We start from the raw sequence: 22,198 nt of genomic DNA, 5'->3' as shown, positions 1-22,198 counted from the left end.
TTGTATATTTTTTGAGTTTTGTAATAAACGGTTTCCAAAAAAAAAAAAAAAAAAAAAAATACCAGAATAAAAGTGTATATACTTAAAAAGCAAATTGAACAATTTTACATGCTCTGTAAATGTGAAGATATTTGGAGCTGGAAACTAAAAGTTAAGTTGGTATCCTAAGCTTGATTCATAGGAGCAGCAATCAAAATCTAGCATGGACAGTCGACTGAAGCACTGCAATGCGTAGACATAACTACATATTTATTATGAGCAAAAATTTCAAAGTGATGCTAGAGTGTAGCATATAACTTTGTGTATTGGAAATTGCAGTTGGAAACGCTGCTACTTTCCATTAAAAGTTTGATTTGTGTATTTTTTAATATGTAAATTAAGCAAAATGGGTCACAATTTGAATGTTTGTATGATGTATACTTATTTTTGTGTATTGCTTTGAGGTTCAAATCGTGGAAATAGCTTGGGCTGGGGTTCCTGGCTTCTAACAATGATCTGGTGGGGGTTCACAGAAGTCAAAAGGTTAAGAACTGCCGCATTACAGAGTCAGAAATATGTTACAAAGTCAGTGCAGCAAACGAGGAAAATGTGGTAAGCGCATCAATTCCATCTCGAGCCGGACTCGCCGCATACAGCACATTTTTAACCCACGTTTCTAGCGTCTATCCACCCTCTTACAATAGAGAACTAGAACGTTTGCGTTATTCCCATTACTGCCAGTTCCCAATATGTTACAAAGCAATATATTCTAATATTTCTTGTACAGCATATCAATGCCTTTGGTGTAGCGCTACAGAAATAAAGAAATTAAAAAATACACAAAGGCAGAAATTGCAAGTTCTGTTGCCATTCCAATTCAGAATACTGCAACCACATTTCTTGCAACGCACCAGCACATTAAATAACGTTCTATAATTTAGTTACATGTTTAGCTGATTAGAAAACATCATACCTGGTAGCTGAAGCAAATACTTGTACGGTTCCAGCAAGATCCTTTCTGGTGTTTCTCCTAGGTCTTGCATAATGTGTAGACTTTAAGATACCTCAAGCAATTTTCCTATTTAAAAAAAATTAAAATGATCACAGAAAATGATGCAGGAATTTCACAAATGCAATAAATCATCATAGAAAAAGTATCTTGCTATGCTAACATCTTTAAGTAGTTAGTAGTACACTACACAAATATTCGAAAACATCAGATGGCAAAGTTGTCAATTAGGATACACTCATGATTCCATTAATTATCCACAGGTCCAAAGGTTTCTGTTTTGAACCCTTTGAAGAGAAAAGAAACAACCCATAACATACAATTCGCACAACCCCGCCCCCTTCATCGCACATCAGCGGACAAAGATATAAATAAACTTGCACATGAAACATACAAACAAGCTGTAGTGAAGGCTACAATTAACATACACACATTGCTAAGTTAGCATAACCGCGTTAGATGTTAGAAAGCCATCTTGCCGCTTCTGTTGCTTTTGCACACGATACTGCAGTTGCATGTTATTAGTTGAAAACTGCTTGCTCGCCTTTTTCTTCACATGAGAACTGTCTGTTGTTCACATCCCTGGCCGTGAGCTGCGACCTTGGTCTGTACACTGTGTAAAAGAAACAGTCTGGGTCGCTAGACAATGCATGTTTTTGAGTTCAGGTTGATCGGCCCACTGTTTAGACCTAACACGCACGCAGCTGCAAATACCTGAAAGTCGAGTGCTTTTAATATCGCAGGGTGCATGCTTTACACACATTCTGAAGAAGAGGTTTCCTAGGAGAAGACCACATCCGATCCAGTGATGTGAATCCACTAAGCTGATCTTTACGGTATGGGGTTCCCCATTCAAGCCTAGAGACCTTTTATTAGTCTAATATTAGCTTATTAGTGAAGGGAAGGTGGTTGTACCCACTGTCATTTATAATAGGATTTCTCCCTTTATTTTCTATGGTATTGTAACAATGCTGATGGTTTTGATATTAATCATTTGTCTGCTTGTGTTAGCCAAAGTAATGCATCTTAGGACACGAGGTTTATAAAATAAAATCTTTAAACTTTACCGTGTCTTCGTTTACTCTTGTTGTGGACTGATATGAGAATAATTACGAACAGGTATTTCTGATTCCCACCATTCCTGAGAGTACCCTAAGTCGCTTGTTCTGGTTTGTCTATTCAGTGGGACCTCCGTGATGATACGGATAACGAATGGGACACTGATGCTGGCCGGATAAGGGGTTCTGAGGTGAGTTTCTGGTACACCACAATTCACTGAGGTCCTGGTTTCCTGCGCATAGTTCTGTGTATGAGCAGAATCCCTGCAACAAAACTTGCAATTCAGACCAAAACCGATCTCCAAGAGATTATATTGGTAGTACTAACAACATCCCTAGTCACACATACCACCCAACACTGTAAACTACGCCTTGAGTAGTATGTTGCCATACCACATATCCACGAAAGTTCTTTGTTGATACTGCACCTTTCAATACACCACTGTAGCAGCACACTCACAATACTGTTTTCACCTTAGTCCAACACACTGCTCCAGAACGCCATTTCATGCTGTAGCCAAAGGATCCTTACCTCATCAAACCTATATAGCTACACCACAACAAGTCTCACAACAGCACAAGCACCACTGTACATCACACAACCCTACCAAACCACAGCCAATTTTCACCACGACACCGCCTCCGATGATGAAACATACCTTATAAACCATAATCGTTGACCTACAATACACTTCACCATCTCTTGCCATTACAGAAACATGCAACCACACCACACATCCAACACACATTTCTGACTCCTTAAGGTTAAAACTGTTGAACAAACTCACATCAACAAGATGGAGGACCACAGCAGGAGACATACCACAAAACCTCATCCAGCCACTCACATGGGATAGGCTGTGTGTCAACGCTCATATACGACCTAAACACAGCAAGTTTAAGATCAGTGGAGGTTGCAACATTAATCAGACTTCATTGAGCACACTATAATGTCTGCTGATGTTAATATTGTGAAAATATTTAGTCTCATTGATATTCACACTTTTCTTTCAGCATATGTTGCCCCCTCGAATCATTTACCATTCTGTTTTCTTAGTAAGCAGACTGATTTTTTTTAGTGTCTTCAAATTTACATTCCTCTCTACTAATCTGCATGTGAAGCACATGCCCCATCATATCATTGTTCTTTGAGAGGCACATTTTCCCATCTCATCATGAACAAACGTTTGCATCCCTGACAAATGTTCATCATTACACTCAAATACACTGGCCACATATTCTGATTCTACTTCTCTTACTGCTACAACTCCTATGCCTAGTGCGTCACCAGTTGCTAGTTTGTAGGTCTGTCACCAGACATTATGTGATTAACCTAAGAAAGGGCTTTAAGATTCACAACCAGGAGTGGGTCTTTCACTCCACCCACATGTTGGTAGCAGGGGGTACATGTATTGACTGGGCAGAAGTTGTGTGTTTCTATAAAACAAGCGCTTCCCCCCCCCATACAGCTGCAATTATTTTGTTCATTTATCCAGCTGAATGAGTTTGAAATTTCAAGGATACTGACGGGGGGTGGGGGGGGGAAACACTCAGTCACTCTCTCTCAGAGCTATACATGACTAGATAATTTACTGTTTTTTTCTGTGTGGCAGCATCATAGATAGAAGGACAGTCATTCAACTACATGGATTTTTCAGTCCCGTTTGACAGTTCAAATGTAGCCTGACTTTATTTCATCAACAAAAGAGAGCTTACCACGCAGGAACAATAGGGCTCTATATTCGAAGGCTGGGAAACGTCATCTGACGGGGCCGACAAAACACTCGGTACATGTTTGGTATGCCACTAATAGAAGTCTGGGGTGGGAACATACAGTGACGTTGGCAAACCCCTGTGGGACTCTGACTTACTCGGGAATTTGTGGAAAAATAAGGGCTTTGACAAATGGGACCTCATAGGCATATCTAAGATAGGTGACCTCTGGGTGAAGGGGGAAATTAAACCGTTCGCCTCCCTACAGCGTGAACACGATCTGTCAGCCACATAACACTTTAGATACATGCAGGTTCGACACGCACTGCAGGCACACCTCCAGAAGGGATATGGCTATAGGACAGTTATTGTGAAAAAGTATGGTAAAGTTGATCAGCACGGTCTTCTGGATTGTTTTTATTCTGTATTAAAGCCTACAGAGAGGTATTTTGTTTCACAAATCTAAAAGATTATCAGAGTAGGCCACACAGAGTTTTCACTGTAATGATATTGGTTTGCTCCAGTTGGAAGAGGTTGTATATTGTTTTGCAAGCAGTATTTTTCTACATATTTGAGATTTTATATCTGTATCCATGATGGTTGCCAGTGTATGTACACGTGAAGCTTGTGTTGGCGAAGATGTAAAGTCGAAGTTAAAGAGTAAAGGCTTGGGGGGGGGGGGGGGGGGGGGGGGAAGGGTCTGAGCCGGGCGCTCCACGCGTCAGACGGCAATTCCGAGAACAGCCTTTTCTGGATGTGCTGTGGCTCATGAGTGGGTGATTTCAGATTTCAGTGCGGTTCTGCTGGTTGAGCGTGGCCCTAGCTTTGGCCACTTCCTTCGCCTCTTCTCGAGCCTTATTTTCATGCCCGAATGTTCCTGCCTCACAGTGGCAGCCATTTTAAACGCTCGGTTCAGCTGGAGTTCCCCTTCAGGTTTTAGCATGTAATTACTGGCTCCTCTGAATGCTTTTTCTCACTCGTTTTGTTTCAAAATAAACCCACAGAGGAAACTGCTGTCCATTTCTATTTCTTTTATTACTATGAACTTTGCTGCATTTTTATCAGTGTTCTCATCCTCTTTAGGCTCTCAGTACTGCTTTTAATGTCTAACTTTACAGGAACTGCTCTTCCGTCTGCTCTATACTCTACGTGACACGGGCAGTTTATAGTGGCACTTTCAAAGTTGGCACGCTCCATTTTCTGCTACTTATTTCCATTCCTGAATTGTTATTAAATGAAAGTTATTGACTTCTTTGGCTTAATAAACTTGCAAAGTACTTTACCAGTATCCCACACGGGGGGGATTTTTCCTCTTTCATTGTTTTCTTTACCCTCTGGGGCTTTTTACACAGTTTTGCAAAGTGTAAGGGCAGATGAAAATCAAACCGGCTGATTCATCGCAGCCATCTACTAATAAGTTATCACTTTGCTCATAGCCTCATAAGTTGCCTATTTTGAGCCTACCTGCTGTTCCTACAATGTCTTCTTCTACTCCACCTCCCTCGAAGTCTTGTCATACTACACCCTTGTCTACAAACAAGCGAGTAAAACAGGGCCTGCCTTCCCCCGTCAAACAGCCCTCACCTATATCTCTTGAGCTAGTGTTGGATGAAATAAGGGCATTACGACCAATTGTAGAAGAGACCAACATGCGTATGCAAAACCTAGATGACAAATAGTCTCAGATAGAAAGAGTTTCGACTTTGGAGTAGTGCATTACTGATGTTCAGGATGAGGAAGGAAAAATCTCTATTTTGGAAAAGGACGAAGCACATTTCGAAGATTTAGAAAATAGAACAGGTGGAATAACCTTTAGCTTTATGGCTTTCCGGAAGGTCTTGAAGGTACCAACTGTTTTTCATTCTTTACTTCTGTTTTGCCCCCATTAGTGGGCTTACCTTCTTCAACAGTGCTAAATATTCAGAGAGCACATCAATTGGGTCCACGCCCTCAACTTCAATCCTCCTCACCTAAACCCAGAGGTGTTATTCTCTACTTCCTCATATTGACTGACTTACTGAAGGTGCTCAACGCAGCACAGTCTAAAAAACAAATTCTTTGGCAAGGAAATAAAAATAATGTTTCGCAAGAGGTCTCAAAAGCTACAGCAGCCAAACAATGTTTCTGAATCTCCGACCACAACTTCGTACTTTAACTGCCAGTTTTGGTCTTTATCATCCTTGTCTTTTCAAGGTGACGTTCCAGAACAAGACATCATCTTACACATCTCCTGCAGATCTTCTAAACTTTCCTCGTCTTCATACAACCAGCTCCATGGATATTTCTGGACCTTCTACAGGATGATGGCGCTAATGTCTTTTTCATAAATTTTATTACAATCTCTTTTTTATGCGCATGTTCTTCTTAATATAGTTAGTGCATATTTGCCTTTTACGATTCTCTCTCTATTTTGCAGGTTCTTTGTCATTACTGCATTGTTACTTGTCTTCTGTTAGCTGTCCGTCAATACGGTGTGACCCCTTGCTGTGCCATACTGTCATCAACCCCATCCTACTGTTCATCCTCATCAGGTATGTTTTTTACAGTCGTCATTGTTTTGGCACGTACGGTCTCTTTTTCTAGATTTTCTCTTTTTCTTTCATCTCCTTCTGAGTTTTTTCCCTCTCTGTTTCCTGTACACTGTTCTCACTTTCTTTATGTGCATTAAGCTTTTTCTTTTAGAAGACCGCTTCTTTGTGTATATATTTTTATTCGTTTGATCATTCAGTTATCTCTTGGAATGTCAAAGGTTTTAATAATCCAATAAAAAGGCAGAGAATTTTATCACACGTAGCTAAATATAATCCTGATCTTGTACTCTTCCAGGCAACCCACCTTTCTGACTCTAAAGCTTTAAAACATAAGCGGGGTTGTGTGCGTTCTGTTTTTGTTTCTCCTGCCCCTGCCAAAAAGAATGGTGTCATACTCCTTTCTCACAAGAAATTAAAGTTGGTAACGATTTCACAGGAATCGGACTCCGAAGGAAGATGGATATTTGTTAAACTTATTGTTAATGATATCCAGCTTACTGTTGGTAACATTTATGGTCCGACTTAGAATGATTATGCTTTTTGGCCCTCTATGACTGCAAAATGTTTGTACTCTACAGATGATTTCTTTACTTTGGGAGGCACTGGTTATCAAATAATTGACCCCTGTATTGATCGACAATCCCCAGTTAGATTTAAACCCCATAAGATGCATAAGCAATTCCATTCTTTAATTACCAAAATCTCCTTGTGGATTCTTGGAGACTATGTAACCCGTCCAGTAGAGAATATTCTTTTTTCTCTCCTCCTCATGGCACCCTTTCTAGACTTGATCATATTTTTGTTTCTAAATTACTTTCCCAAAACCTCATTAGTTCCACTATTGAACCTATTTCCCACCATGCACCAATAGTTACAGATTTGGACTTAGTCCAGGCATATCCCAAATCCAATAGGTGGGAGGTTTAATAAGTCACTTTTACTGGACCCCAATTTTTCTTCTTCTTTCAGTAATTTGGCTGCAGAATTTTTTGATAGTAATAAACCTCTGATATTTCCCCTCAACTATTATGGGATACATTCAAAGCTACCGCCCGAGGTCGTATTATTGATTTTGTATCCGAGAAAAAAAAAAAATCACTTTTTAAGCAACATCAATCCCTGTTGTGAAATATTAAACGCCTAGAGCACCAATACTACTCTTCCACTTCTGCTCCTCATCTACAAAATCTTATTCGCGCAAAATTGCAATTCAGTAAGATTTTTATGGACAAAGCCTCTTCTATTTTACTTTGAAGTAGTGCCCGATATTATGGTGGCCACAATACAATGGAGAAACTGTTAGCCAATTATTTAAAGATATGGCACCAACGTCACACACTTGAATCTATTAAAACAGATGAAGGTATTAGCGTCTTTAAAGACAATGATATTTTAGCCGAGTTTGAGAAGTACCGTAAATCTTTATATTCTCCAGACTCTTCTTCCCATTTTTCTCAGATTGATGTTTATCTCTCAAAATACAAAAAAATTCTAGTAGTGGTTCTATTGACTTCTCCTCCATGGAATCCAACCTATCTATGGCACAACTTCTATGAGCTCTCCAATCAATTAAAAAAGGCGACGCTCCAGGACCGGATTGATTTACGGTTTAATTCTTTCTGCATTTTTCTAATATTTTGCTTCCACATTGTTGCATCTTTTTCAATTTTCTGTACCTCAGGTTCCACCATATGTCTCGTTCATAAAGATGGCAAATATCCGTCCTACTGTAAAAATTATAGACAGATTTCCTTAGTTAATGTGGATTATAAAATGTTTGCAAATTTTTAGCTTTAAGTCTAGACCCTGTTCTCCATTTGATAACTGGTAAGGAGCAGACAGACTTTGTTTAAGGCAGACTTGCTTCCGATAACTCTAGATTAAATTTTAATTTATTGAATAAAGCTCCATCTTTATTGTATACCTTTGCGGCTATTTCTATAGATGAAGAAAAAGGGTTTGACCGTATAGATGGGTTCTTTTTGCTCAAATCCTCGTCTTGGCACGGTGTAGGTCCCCACTTTATCTCATGAGTTTCTCTACTTTATAAATCCCCTATGGCTTTAGTTTTTGTTAATGGAAAGGTTTCCAACTACTTTCCCCTGAAACAGGGAGTTCGCCAAGGTTGTCCATTATCCCCTCTTATTTATTTTAGCTCTGGAGCACTTTGTCCTGCATTCGAAGTAACGCAACAATTGAAGGCTTTCTTTACGGAGATAGGTACTTGAAACTTTCTGCATATGCAGATGATTTTATCCTTTTTTCTTTCTAATCCCGATTCTTCCATACCTGCCTGGCTTTATGAAATAGATCCATTTTCTTTAGTTTACGGTTACAAAATAAACTCTGAACAAACTGAAATCCTTCCACTTACAAAATGTTGCTATAAACAACTGTTTTTTAGCTGCGGGTTTTCACTGGAATGCAACTAAAATCAAATATTTAGGTGTTTGGCTTTTGTCTTCTGTTAAGGATTCCATAACTGTAAATGGAAAGGATTGTCTTTGTAAAGTTGATAAACTTCTTTCACTATGGATTCCCCTTTTTCTTTCCTGGTGGGGTCGTTTGAACTCCATTAAAATGATGATTTCACCCATTATCTTATATAATCTATCCAGGACTCCTATTTCCCGTTTCTTTCTTTAAACAATTGTACTCAAAATTGTTCAAATTTCTTAGGAATAAGAAGTCTAAAATGTATTTCCCTCACCTTTTCAAACCTAAGCAAGGAGGTGGAGTTAATTTTTCAAATGACCACATCTATCATAAAGCTTTTTTGCTTAAAACAAGCATCTAGATGGCTTTGATTCGTTCTCAGTTTTCGTCTTTGTGGTTCAACACAGAGTGCCACTTCCTTACTCCCTTTTCTACTATAGAAATTTTATCCTTCTCCTCTAATACTTCTATCATAGGTTCTCCACTTTTTAAGCATAGTTTTGAATTACTAAAACCTTATTGTCATTCTCCTACAGTAAATCCTGACTCTTTCCTGCATTCCTCTCCTTGGTATAACAATCTTATTACTATCAATAATAAATCGCTGTTCTGGAGGTCTTGGTGACAAAGGAGTATAATATGGGTCAAAGATTTACTTACGAATGATGCTCCATTTTCCTTTTCTCAATTCCAATTAATGTTTAATTGTACTCGCTCCTTTTTACCCAAGTATCTTCTCCTCATTAATATTTTTGGGGATGTTTTTTAGGTCGCGCATGCGCTGCATAGGAGGAGACCTCTAGCTATCGGTTCCCTTTTTTTCCCCAAAAACGTGCACGCGTTCCATTCCCTTCAATGGCAACGCGTGCACGTGTGGCGATTTCCTTGCAGGAGCGAGCGGCAGCGACATATGGTATCAATTATCGCGCCTTGCTGCTCGCTCCCGCAAGGGAATCGCGCAGGCCCCCTCCTCTCCCCCTGCCGCCGCGCGCGCTTGTGCGTGTTTTTCTTTCCCGTGCTAATGCGTTAATCCACATGTTTGCAATTGGATTCTAATGCCGCCGCCTCCCTGCCTGCCCAGGAGATGAGCGTCTCAGAACGAGCGGCCGGGTGTGTAAAAGGTGCTTTCATTAGACTGGAGTAATCACTTATCTGATGATGTTTTCGGTGGGAAGCGAGCAGCGGCGACTTTTGCTCGGTCTGCTGTGTTTGTATGCCTTCTGCATGATCTGGGTGGATTTATGTGAGTTTCCTTTTTTAGTTGCACAATACCAGCATCGTAGCACATACTTCCCTGCCCGAGCAGGGGATTATTCCCAGGGGCCAGATGTTGGCCCCAGGCTCTGTGTATTGAAGCTCTGCCCTTTAACCAGCCAAGCACAACAATGTGAAGCTGGAGCTCTGTCTTTGGTGAGCAATTGTCTTGTTACTTTCATTGTCTGCCCAAAGTCTGCTCTTGCACGATTCCTGTTCAGTACGATCCGTTTTTTTCTCTTTTTTCGAAAGGCTTTTAAATAATCGTGCTCTTACGAAGTTTGTTTACAACGGAAGAAAGTGTAGTAGTGAGTGCGCAGCAGACGGAAAGCAAGCTCCCGCCTTTCACCGACGGAACTTTGTACTCGGCTTAAATATTTTCTTTACTTTTCTGGCTTAAATATTGTGGCTGTGTTGTCATTGTACAGGGGGACTATAGATTCAACGTAATGTAGAGTCACGCTGCTGGCCTTCTGCCACCATGCGACTGATGTACACAGGGTAGTCTGAGCCAAATATTGAAAGAAGTTAAACCATGCATAGCGATTGAAATAGTTCATTTTTTTTTATTTAAAGCAACCATTCAGTCTTAATTCCCATCAGAAACCTTAAGGATCTCTGAATGTAGTTTTATGGGCTCAAATGTGACTGTGTGGGCATTCTTTTATTAGAAAAGAAACTGCGTCCTATAATAAACATCTGATCGTTTTGTGCTTTTCAGTGCACGTTTTGCCTTTCAGTGCACATTTTCAAATGTAAATCTGTACATGATGCCCATTGAATAACGGTAAGCATTAGTTGAATAGTACTTGAACGGTGTTGAGGATGAATTGACCAATGTATCTCACCAAAGATTATAACGCTCAACTACTAACCCAGGAGTGTCCTAGCGCTCGGTGTATGTAGTAGAAGAGTTCTGATTTATATGCCGAATATCCAAGACTGTGCATTATTTGTGTAACATTTCAGGGAACATGTAGTACTAACGAGTCCAGAGGATAAAACAAATCATTTGAGATAATGCAGCAATTGACAGAACTAAGTGGATGGCATTCTTGGTTTACAAGTGGAGTTATCTTGGCACATCATGCCGAGCGTGGAAAAGCCTTGGGTTTGTGCATCAGATTACCCTCCAGGGCACTACCGTAGAAGATTACTGTCGATGTGTGCATTTTAAACACATTCCAAGAGAGTGATCAGTTGTGTACTGTTCATTCTTATTGTACTTTATACTCTTCGATGAACGGAATTCCATGCCTGTGCATCCATCGTTAATTATTTTAAAGGGAAGGAGGGCATGAATGGACTTGCAGTTGGCCTCATAAGTACACATCAGACAGGACTGAGGACGCGTAAAGGGCATGTTGTGTTTTTAGCACTTGTACGATGGTTACATAGAGCAATGCAAAGCAAATTAATTCACGTAACGCATTTGGCCATTAGATACTGGAGTTTGGGCTTCAACCCTATTGCTGGTAATTTCCGTACGCTCAGTAATCCACTGATTGCACGTTGATAGAGCGGTGCTGATGCGAAAATTGTAGGGGTGCACCATATCCTTTGTTAGTCAGCACCCATATATCTATGAACATGTTACCCAAGTATAATGGAAATGTATTCAATGAAATAGAATAGTAGAAATGTAAACAGGCCTCGAGAGAGGAGAAGGGCCTTTAGTTATTTTTGATATATAGATGTGTATATGTAATTCCTAGTATAAAATGTTGTGCATTAAGTGACGTAAAGCTATGTTAGAGGGATGAAGAATGTAAACCTCTTAAGTATAGAACGAATAATTAGAGCTACTAATGATAGAGTGTTTAGTTTAAGGCCTAACCAAGAGTGTAAAGTGAAGGCCTCGTTATTTTAGCCATGTTTTATTAAGACTGGTGGGATAGTGATTTGGACCAGAGACAGCTACGAACAGGAAGTATTACGCCAACTATCCGATGAAAAGTATTACCGGAAAACAAACGAAGACTGGAACCAAATAATAAAGACCAAAATCATGTCCATTGTAAATAATGGAATTGAAGAAGGTTGGCTTTCCAAAAAGGAATCACAATTCCTGATTAATGAAAACCCCAGGACCCCGATCATGTATGTCCTCCCCAAAATACACAAGGACCCACAAAAACCACCAGGAAGACCAATAATCTCCGGTGTCAATTCCATCTTAGAGCGTCCAGCAAAATACGTGGATACGTTTCTCAAACCTCTCATATGGGAGACCCCAAGCTACATCAAGGATACCATGCAAGCCATCAATATGCTGGAAGATCAACCCTTTGATGAAGAAAACGAGCTTTTAGTTACATTGGACATTGTGAGTCTCTACTCCAATATTCCACAACAAGATGGTTTGGAAGCCCTAGAAGTTTTTCTAGAAAAAAGACCAAGACCACACATTGTACCTACTCTGGCAATATTAAAACTTGCAGAAATTTGTCTAAAACACAATTTTTTCAAATTCAATGATATTCAATACCTTCAAACCATGGGCACTGCTATGGGTTGTCCATTTGCGCCAGAAATGGCCATAATGTTCATGGCATTATTTGAAGAAAAGTGGATATTAAACAACAATCCCCATGATGGACACATCAAAATGTGGCGTCGTTATATAGACGATGTGTTCATGCTCTGGAGAGGCAATGCAGATCAATTGCATTCTTTCTTGACATGGCTAAACGACAGAAACCAAAACATCCAATTCACCATGAATTCAAATAAAACAGAGATGAATTTTCTAGACATACTGGTGAAACACGAAGAAGGCCGTCTGTATACCACATTATTCACGAAGAAAACTGATAGGAATACTTTTCTAGAATTTTCAAGCTTCCATCAACGTAATCTACGTGAAAATTTACCATTCAGTCAATTCTTAAGGATAAGACGCAACTGTTCAAAAAAGGAAGATTATTTCAAAAATGCGACAGAACTCCTAGAAAAACTAAAAACCCGTAGCTATCCTAAAAAACTCCTGAAAAAGGCGATGAAAAGAGCCTGGTACACTCCACGTGAGTCCCTCCTCACCCCAAAAGATAAGAAGGACGACACACCATTGGTTTGTGTTACCACTTTCTCAGGACGCACCAACGAAATACAAAAAATCATCCGAAACAACTGGACCACAGTGAAAGACCTGCACCCATTTAAACAAATACCAATCTTTGCTTTGAAAAAAAACACAAGCATCAAAGAAAAACTAGTACGTGCAAACACAACCTTGCCAAAACCTGAAACCACTCTGCGAACTCTGTGGTCCATGCCACCAATAAAAGGCCACAGAAAATGCGGGAACTGTACCTCATGTGAAAGCACCATTGAGGGTACCAAATTCATATATGGGATGAAATATGTAAATCATGAAAACTTCACAAACTGTAACACCCACAATGTAGTATACTGCGTGGTGTGTCCGTGCTCTTTAGCATACGTCGGAAAAACATCACAAGCCGTAAAAAACAGGATCTCTCAACACAGGTCACGAATTAGATGCAGGACACCGAACGCACCCATGGTGTCACACTGTATCGAAAAAAACCATGGACCAGATGAAATAAAATGGACAGTATTACGCCAGATAAAAGGAAGTAACATGGAATCACGCCTGTCTAGGACAGAAGCCAGAATGATAATGTTACTGAGTACAATGGACAATGGCCTTAACGAGATGACAGAAATCGGAAATATAATATAAAATAATCATCTCAAATTTACGTTTTTTTTCCACCCAACACTCTGATCAAACACCTACTCAATACAGAGCACTCAAAATAAGAGGGCATGAGTTGAAAAATCCGTTAAGAGGCAAACTGAACATTACAAGATGATAAGCCAGCAATATATTAGCCCAGACGCCTCAAGAACCAAATGGGAGACGAAAACCTGATGATGCTGAGGCCAGAGATTAATACCAGCAACAATCTAGTGCTCTCCGAAAATCAGAAAACTTTATTGTTCTCCCTAAGCTAATTCTCAATAACGACGTCGTGGCCAGCTTAATAAACTGAAAGAAGTAATTGACATAAGAAAGGTCGATATAGCGTATAAGTGAAAATGCCTTTCGATCTAACAGTATAATCGGCTAAACAACGAAGCCAGCACATACAACGCTTTATTGTTTCGTCAAATCAAAAAAACACTTCGCCATGGTGACACCGACGCCAAACCCCCGCTGTAGAGTGACGAGAGTCCAATCACCTCCTAAGCAACAAACAACGCAATGACGCAGCGACGTCACGCACCAGGTAAAATCACGTCGTAGAATCAACCCAGGAAGCGCTGACAGCTCCACAGTAGCGAGAACGCGAGGATTACGAAGAGCAAGAAAAGGAACTTCAAGCCTTCTCCCTTTGAAAAATCGTAAGTCTTTTTCGGATAACGGAAGCTAATGTCCAAATTAACCTCACGGCGGTGTCTCAAATGGTGAAAAGGAGAACTGAACCCCCAGCCCACACCGCGTAATACTAACGCTAGGTGCAGTATCTAGGACAGAATCAGGAGATAGTGAACACGCTGCACAGATACAATACAAACCAAAAAATCCCCCCTTTCTTTGAACACGGGTGGTGGAGCATGTAAACAAAGGAACTGATTATTGTCAGAACAACATCTTAATTATGACAACCCCCCCCCCTTTTTTTAGAAAACTTCAAACGGCTTTGGAATCCACAAAAAACAACATAAGAGATACCAGCAAAGAAACGAACAGGTATCTCTCATCGAATTGGAACACAGCCTGGTAGGTGCCTACTAGCAATAAAGCAACAGAGCATTAACCATACTAGCTTTTTGCTAAACGAAGCACTAATACAGATATACCTATGATATTACAGGTCAAGAGAACACTATCGGTTTGAGCCACACAGGCAAAACAAGAGTATAGGTACGTAACTCTGATCGTGATTCACCAGATCTAATATAACATCCATGATTGCACATTTTAAACAAGGTCCACCGTTATTTTTGCAGGAGACCAGCAAGAATAGATGTCCACACTACAGTAAAGCAAGCCCTGAAGAAGACCTTTCCACGACTTTGTAGGTCCTTATATAAAGGTCGAAACGCGTAGGCTATACATAAAAATCAGTCTAGCAGAGATCCTGGAAATAACTTCCTTTTTTTCCCTCCCCTAAATAAAAGGAACCTAATAGATATAAGGTTACCCCATGCCTGAACATTGAAAACATTGTTTTTGACTCTGCATAGGACCAATAAAATCTAACTATTTTGAGGAACAATTAGTTTAAGGTCCCAAAGGTGAAAAATATTGGACTTTTTCATATAGATTTGAAAAAACTAATGGTGGAGAACCTAGTTACATAACGTCATATTATTTGTTTTTTGTATATGTTTGTGTAAAAAAAATGTAAATATTATGTACAGGATATATGTGTGAATATTGTAAAAAACAAAGGAGCCTAATGTTGTAGAGTTTACCCTGTATATAGAAAATTGTGAAAAAAGCAAAATGATATTGGTTTTCTCAGTCAATAAAAAGGACTGATGATCAAATAGTATTGTGATTTATGGGTTCAGAGGTAAACATATGTTCATAATAGTTAATTGATTCTGGCCTCTGTTATCCTTATCGAATCAATCCCCTATTTTCATATTCTATGTTTTATTAAGACGGCAGGATTCTAGCAGAGCTTAAAATACAGTGCATTGTGAAACCTCATGATGTTAGGGTTTTTCCTATTCAGCATTTGGCTGCAGGTACAAGGCCATGTAGCTCGTTAGTTAGAAAGAGCCTTTGTTCGATTGGAAAGGAGACAGGAGGAGTAGACGAGAAGGGAGTGGATTGGAATGTAAAGTTGCAACTCCTGGTACAGAGAAGGCCTGGGACCCAAGGTCGAATTCGTGGATGGAAGAAGACAGGACCCAAATGGAAATATACTGAAGAAAAGAGGCGGCCTGAAGGGGTGTGCTGAAGGGCGGGTACCAGGTTTTTGGGGTTTTGTATTAGGGACAGAGCCCCGTGGGTGGGGAGACGAGACTTAGGCGAGGAATGGAAAGGAGCAATATAGATCGAGCTCTCATATGGTGAAACTTCTTAGGAAGTTTCACTGCTGACACCTTTGATGCGATCCTCACCTGGAAGGGAATGCTAAGTAGGTATGTCACCTTAGAGTAGAGTAGGGACAGAAATGATTTGATTGATGACTTTAAATTTTGATATCACGATTGCCATAGGGTATTTGATGCTCTTGGAAGCTGTAATCTTGTTCATTTTCAGTCGTATGCGAATTCTTCGCAGACTAGCATTTGTATTAATCCCCATATATCTTTTGTGTTTGGTATTGAGGTGCCTATATATTCAGATGTTTTTGCTGATAATAAAAGGTCAACCTCCCAGATTATGAGTCTTCTTTTCTGAGATGTCTAATTGCGGTAATTACGTCCTGATAATTGTGTTTCTTCCCTCTACGCTATTCTACAAGTAAAAAGATCCTGGCGACCAGTGTAGGTTCTTGTAGTTAATTTGGCGAGGACAAGAACCGGCGTTCCCAACGTCTTCATTTAAATTGTGACAAAATGGCAATCCCCTTCCAGAGCTGAATTATCATTAGTGGTTGTCTTTTACAAGTGCTAACAACAAATCATGACCGTTGATCTCCAACATTTTCGTGCACCACTCTTGGTGGCTCAGTTTCAGATGTCCTGCTTGACAGATGGACGACATGGCTGCACACTCCTGCTCTGGGAGAGTTATTAATTAACATCACAAGGACTTGGACTACATACGAATGAAGTTCCCATGCACTAGAGGCCTCTTGAGGTTCTATAGCCAGCAGGGAAAGACTCGCCCCTCAGCGCCACGTGCTGTCTATAAGCGCGGCCTGTAATGTCACTGGTGCTAAATCAAATCGAAGGACGTGCCCGTCTCTAATCCCCTCTCACGAGCGGCCTTGTGAAGGAATTAAACTTCGTCTCAGGCCGCAAGATGCCAGACCTCTATGGCAACGCAGGGGGGGGGGGGGGGGGGGAGAAGGGCGGTTGGCAGGGGGCACGAGCTCTGTTAATCTGCAAACATTCCAAGCGCGCACTTTCTAAGGAATCCCTGCAAATCCCCTCGACGCGTCGGCTGCTACTTAAAACACGTGGAACCGTGCCATGGCAGTCCGTTGACATTCCCGCTGTCACACTGCGCCGTACCCTACCGACGGCTCACTTTAAGCTTTTGACGCTTTCGATGGGTGTGCTGTATGTATTATTCTCAAGTGTAGAATGTGTTCGACTAAACTGATAACTTGTTCCGAATTCTTGCTCTGCGCTGCGGCGTGGCTGCTTCTGATCCTGCGAGAGCCTTGCCGACCGCAGTGGCACTGCATTTAATCATTCGGGAGTGGAGGATTAACGATTCATGTGCCGATGTGGGGCGGGCAGAATTGGTTCATTTGCGTTCTCTTTTAGATGTGGGGCGGGCAGAATTGGTTCATTTGCGTTCTCTTTTATCTACCAGTGCCAGCTTTGATATCAGACGAGCCGCATTAGATTTCCACTGTGCGCTTAGCCCATGGTATTGTCGTTTGACAGATGAAATCTTAACCACATCCCTTAGTCTAATAACTGTTAGTTAATTCAGGTTTCAGTATGCATTTCTGATGTATTTTGAATATTGTCACCAAGGTTGAGACACATTAAAATGTGTCTCCCCCCACCCCGAGACGCATCATGAAATGCTTCAAAGGACGTCATTGCAGCTTATTTTTTTGCGTTGTTTTGGGCTCGCTGAAAGGACCTGTACTTCTCTGGTACTAGTGACCTTTTATTTGTACACAGGCCTGCGATATCTGCATTTTCCAGCAATCCGATGCGCCCGCCCCAAACAGTTCTACAAATTAGACAAGCATTGGCATAGCCAATAGGTCTCACTTTTGGGACCTTATAAGTATTCAGTTATGCAGCACAATATCCTTGGTGCACCAACATTAACTGTTGCATGGTTCAACACTTATAGGGTCCCCAAGGCGAGACCTATTGGCTATGCCAATGCTTTTATTTCATTGCCAACGTCCTCATGATCATCTTCTCCGCAAGCCTCCCTTTTCTCTACTCTTAAATCTTTTACTAAGGCATCACTTATTTATAATCTTTTATATTCTTCTGCATTTTCTATACCTTCATCGACGGTGGAAGTTCAATGGGAATTTGAATTGGTAAGTACCTGGACTATTCCTTTCTGGAAAAAGATTTGGGAGAGAATACACATAATTTCCAGGATGGCTTCTACTTCACAATCCTTGTTCTTTTTATATTACAGGCACTACCTTACCCCATCAACTATAGCAAAATATTCTACAGATGTCTCGACCACTTGTTGGTTATGTGACCATCCGAATGGTGATCTTGCTCACCTCTTATTCCACTGTCATTCTACTGCTTTTTGAGAAAGGGTTTGGTCTCAACTTTCCTTCATTTTTCATTTCAAGTCTCCCTTATCCCCTCTGAAACTTTTTCTTGGAAGTTTTTCTGATGAAATCTCCTCGGATTTTGACTATATGAAGCTATTGGATGTCATGCTGGCATTGGTGTTACAACAAATTACACTTGGGGCCCTATTATGATGCGGTCAGAAAAGGCTCCAACGGTCAGTCAGAGCCTTTCCGACCGCATCGTAAAATGCTGGTCAGTTTCCTTTCTACCGCCTTATTACGATGGAGGCGGTCAGAAAAGAAACCGGTCATTCCGAATGGCTTCTGATGGGCTCAAAGAGCCCGTCCACCAGTCGGAATGCGGCCAGTAATCGCAAGAGCGGCTCTTTCCGCCTTTGGGATTACGAGGTTAGGTTTCGGCAGCCTTTCTGTGCCGGCCTTTCCGACACAGAAAGGCTATCTGAACTAGACTTTGGGGGCTCCCAGCAGGGCCCCCTTTGGTGCACAGCCTCTGGTTGGAGGTTGAGGGGGCACCTATGGTGGCCCCCTGTTGACTCCTGCACCCTGTGGCAGGCACCTCAAGGTGCTTGCCATGGGGTGCAAGGATGAACTGCACCTCCTATTTCTTAATGGCAGCAGTGCATTCCATCCGGAATACATGCTCCCATTGTAAAGTATCGGAATGCGACCGAACGACTGAACAGTGTTCGGTTGCATCTTACATAGTCGGTCGGGACCACCAACTGTGCGTCGGTCGGTCCCGATTGCACAACAGTGTTGGGCAGACTCACGTCCGTCCAAAATTGTAATGAGGCCCTCAATGGAAATGTTCATCAAATACTTCTTATAAAGCTTGGTGGTATAGCGTTTGTCATCATCATAGCTTAGAAACTGTGTTTGCTTCATTGTATTGTCCATCTGTAAATAGAGATTTATATTGGCTAGCTGTAACTACATTTTTAGATATGACTGTTCAAAATACTAATGATCTTTTGGCAGCAAATATTAAACCACCATAAGATGTGTGTATATCTGCAATGTTATTCAATAATATTGTTAGCCATTTTTCATATTTTTCGTCTACTTTTTTTATTAATACTATATTACATAAACTTTTTACACATTGGTCTTCTTCTAAATGTCTCTTCCTCTTTTTCTTCCCTTCTTATCTCTTTTTATTCCTTGTTCCCTTAGAAAATGTTAAACAGCTTCTCTTCTTATGCACATTTTTGTTTGTATCTGAAAATCCCTAGTCTTTTTTGAATGACTGTTAATAAAGCGGCTTTACCTCAAAAAAAGGGTATTTACTTCATCAGTTCAATGGGAAAATTATGCTAGATTGCATAGGTTTGAGTGGTTTATCATGAAACGTTATGACAAAGCAAGTAGGCCAGACCTACATATTGTATTATGTTAGCATACAAACAGCCCTCAATAGCCATAGATTCTCTTATTTAAATAACTAAAATGTAGACTTTATTCATCATGTTGAAGTAATTTACTGAAGATTCTACTATATCAAATAGATGAACCCACTTTCATTTATTAAACACATATTGTGCATTATATACATGTATAGACATTTTATCCAAATAAGATTTAACATTTTATCCAAAACGTACAGGCGTTTTTGAACTCACAAAGAACATTAAAACAAGCATTGGCAAAGCCAATAGGCATTGGCAATGCCCAAGCAATTTGGGTTGTCAATGCGAATGCCTTGTAGTCATGTTGTATAGCAGCAATAATGCTTTTCAGCATGGCTGAAAGTCACTGAAAAAAGCGCTATGACAACGCCTGTGCGTCACTGCACTTTTTTGCATGTCAAGAGGGGCAGGACAATGAACGGATCATGGGGGGGTGGGGGGGGGGAGGGGTGTTGACGAGCTAGCACATGAACTGTCTAGCTGGGACATAAACATGAATGTGTCCAAGTGTAATGTATTTTTTTTTTCTTTTGCAGTTTTATAAAATTATGAACTCAATCCAAAGGTAGTGTAGGGCTTTACCTGAGCACCAGTTACATTACACAAGGACACATTCATTTTTGGTAGGCACAGTGGATTAGTTGATTTGCCCACAATCGCAGGATGTTTATCCCTTGCAGAAACTTGTACCGGTTCCCCAAGCTCCAAAGTCGGTAGCTCTCGCTGTTATGCTACATCCTCTCTGCATTAATGCTATCGGCTCCAGAGGTGAAAAAAGCAACAGGGATGGGGCAGGTCAGAGGGGGAAGAAACTAAAGGCATGGGGCGATGGGAAGGGGAAAGAAGAAACATGAATGGAGGGCCGGTGGAGGGGGAAAGCAGAGAGGAAGATGCAGTGTGTGTATTGCTGCATCACCGGGACCCCAGCCGGGAGCACAGGAAACCAATGCCCCTCACCCTTCTCCACTCCAGCGCAAGACTTACTGTGCAGGCGGAGCACAAGAGCTCCACTGATCGCTGCTGGTTAGGGCACTTGCTGAGACATCGCAAGCCTCCTAGCTGCTGGAGCTGGTAAGACTGGTTACGGGAGTACTGGACCCCGGGGAACTCGCTACTGAGGGCACTGCAGCACCGAGGCACTTTTATAAGAATGGGTAAAGGACATTAAATGTGCATGAGATGTCTTTGCAGATGTTAGACTTAGATTTTATTCCAAAACCAACATGGTCCTTGGGCTGCACAAATTTTTCTCTAGAACGCAGACAACTGATGAGGATATTGCATCTCATGACACAGCGTTAAAGGGGTTAGCCTTATACTGTCAATTTGAACAAATGACAGTCATTTATCAGGGATCAAATCGTAAGCTGTATGAACAATAACAGAATAAAATAAAAACTCTAAACAAAAGGATGAGACAATCCAATTAGCTAAAAAGGTATTGAACACATAGTAATGTGGTTGAGAGAAATGGATGGTAAGTCTAACAGTAAAAGGGAAACAGTGGATGTGGTGGAAGAAACAGTTTAAACAGATTTCATTAAAGCCAAGAGTTACAAGGATATTACCCCTAGGGACATTCAATGCTTCCACTGTGGTGCTACGGGGCATATTGCCTCTAGCACGACCTGTGCAGCAAGGAATGCAATTTCTAGGCACTGTGGAAAAAAATAGGACATTTTGCAAACGTGTGCAAAACGGAAACTGCAAGCAAAAAGTTTCAGGAAGTGGATGATGTATTCGAGAACGTACAGGAGATAATGGTGTGATAGAAGGAGTAAGTACAATGGTGCTGGAGACAAGATAGGTGAAAGTACGAACAGACTGGAAAACCTCATTGTGTTGTACCTATAGATGAGAAAAAGACAAGAGTACTAGTAGATTTGGGAAGTTTATAAAACATATGAGAAAAATTCTGCAGGAAGCAGTTATCCACCACTGAGCGAGTCAGATGTCAATGCTATGGGGTATGCTGGAAAAAACAGATATTCTAGGCATGAGAAGGAGAAGGATGACAATTAAGTTGAAGATTGAAGCTATGAAGGGGAGAGTGTATGGGTCAAACTTATTTGGGTGGCATCACCAGAGAGACCTGAATATTATCATAAACCCAAATGCCAAAGAACTAGTGAAGGTAACAGAAAGAGTAAACATTGAAGACATGACAGAAGGGGGCAAGGAGAAGGTCGTAGTAAAATATCCCCATGTATTTAACGAATAACTGGGCTTATTGAAAATATTTTCTCCCAAAATATTATTAAAACAGCATGTGGTAGAATATTCTGAATATAATGAAAGAGCTATTACATCAGGAGCAAGACAACTTGTTACGTCAAGAAATAATTGAGCCCATTGAGGCATCAGAGGGGCTGGCGTCGGTGGTGGTAGCACCAAAGGAGGGGAG

General features: G+C 40.8%; 1 protein-coding gene across 6 annotated transcripts in view; it reads right to left on the bottom strand.

Annotated features, from left to right (window-relative positions):
- Positions 1 to 22,198, bottom strand: part of LOC146776191 (geranylgeranyl pyrophosphate synthase) — a 306,512-nt gene that overhangs the window by 39,614 nt on the left and 244,700 nt on the right. For all 6 annotated transcript variants that reach the window (XM_085639866.1, XM_085639867.1, XM_085639868.1 and 3 more), the window contains one exon: positions 953 to 1,057. In XM_085639866.1, coding sequence (XP_085495992.1) covers positions 953 to 1,022 — 70 coding nt within the window. In that variant the 5' untranslated portion in view covers positions 1,023 to 1,057. The remainder of the gene's footprint in view (positions 1 to 952; positions 1,058 to 22,198) is intronic.

This window comes from Triturus cristatus, chromosome 12 (genome assembly GCF_964204655.1).
Source record: "Triturus cristatus chromosome 12, aTriCri1.1, whole genome shotgun sequence".
Classification (NCBI taxonomy): Eukaryota; Metazoa; Chordata; class Amphibia; order Caudata; family Salamandridae; genus Triturus; species Triturus cristatus.
This window is presented reverse-complemented; position numbering and strand designations above follow the sequence as displayed.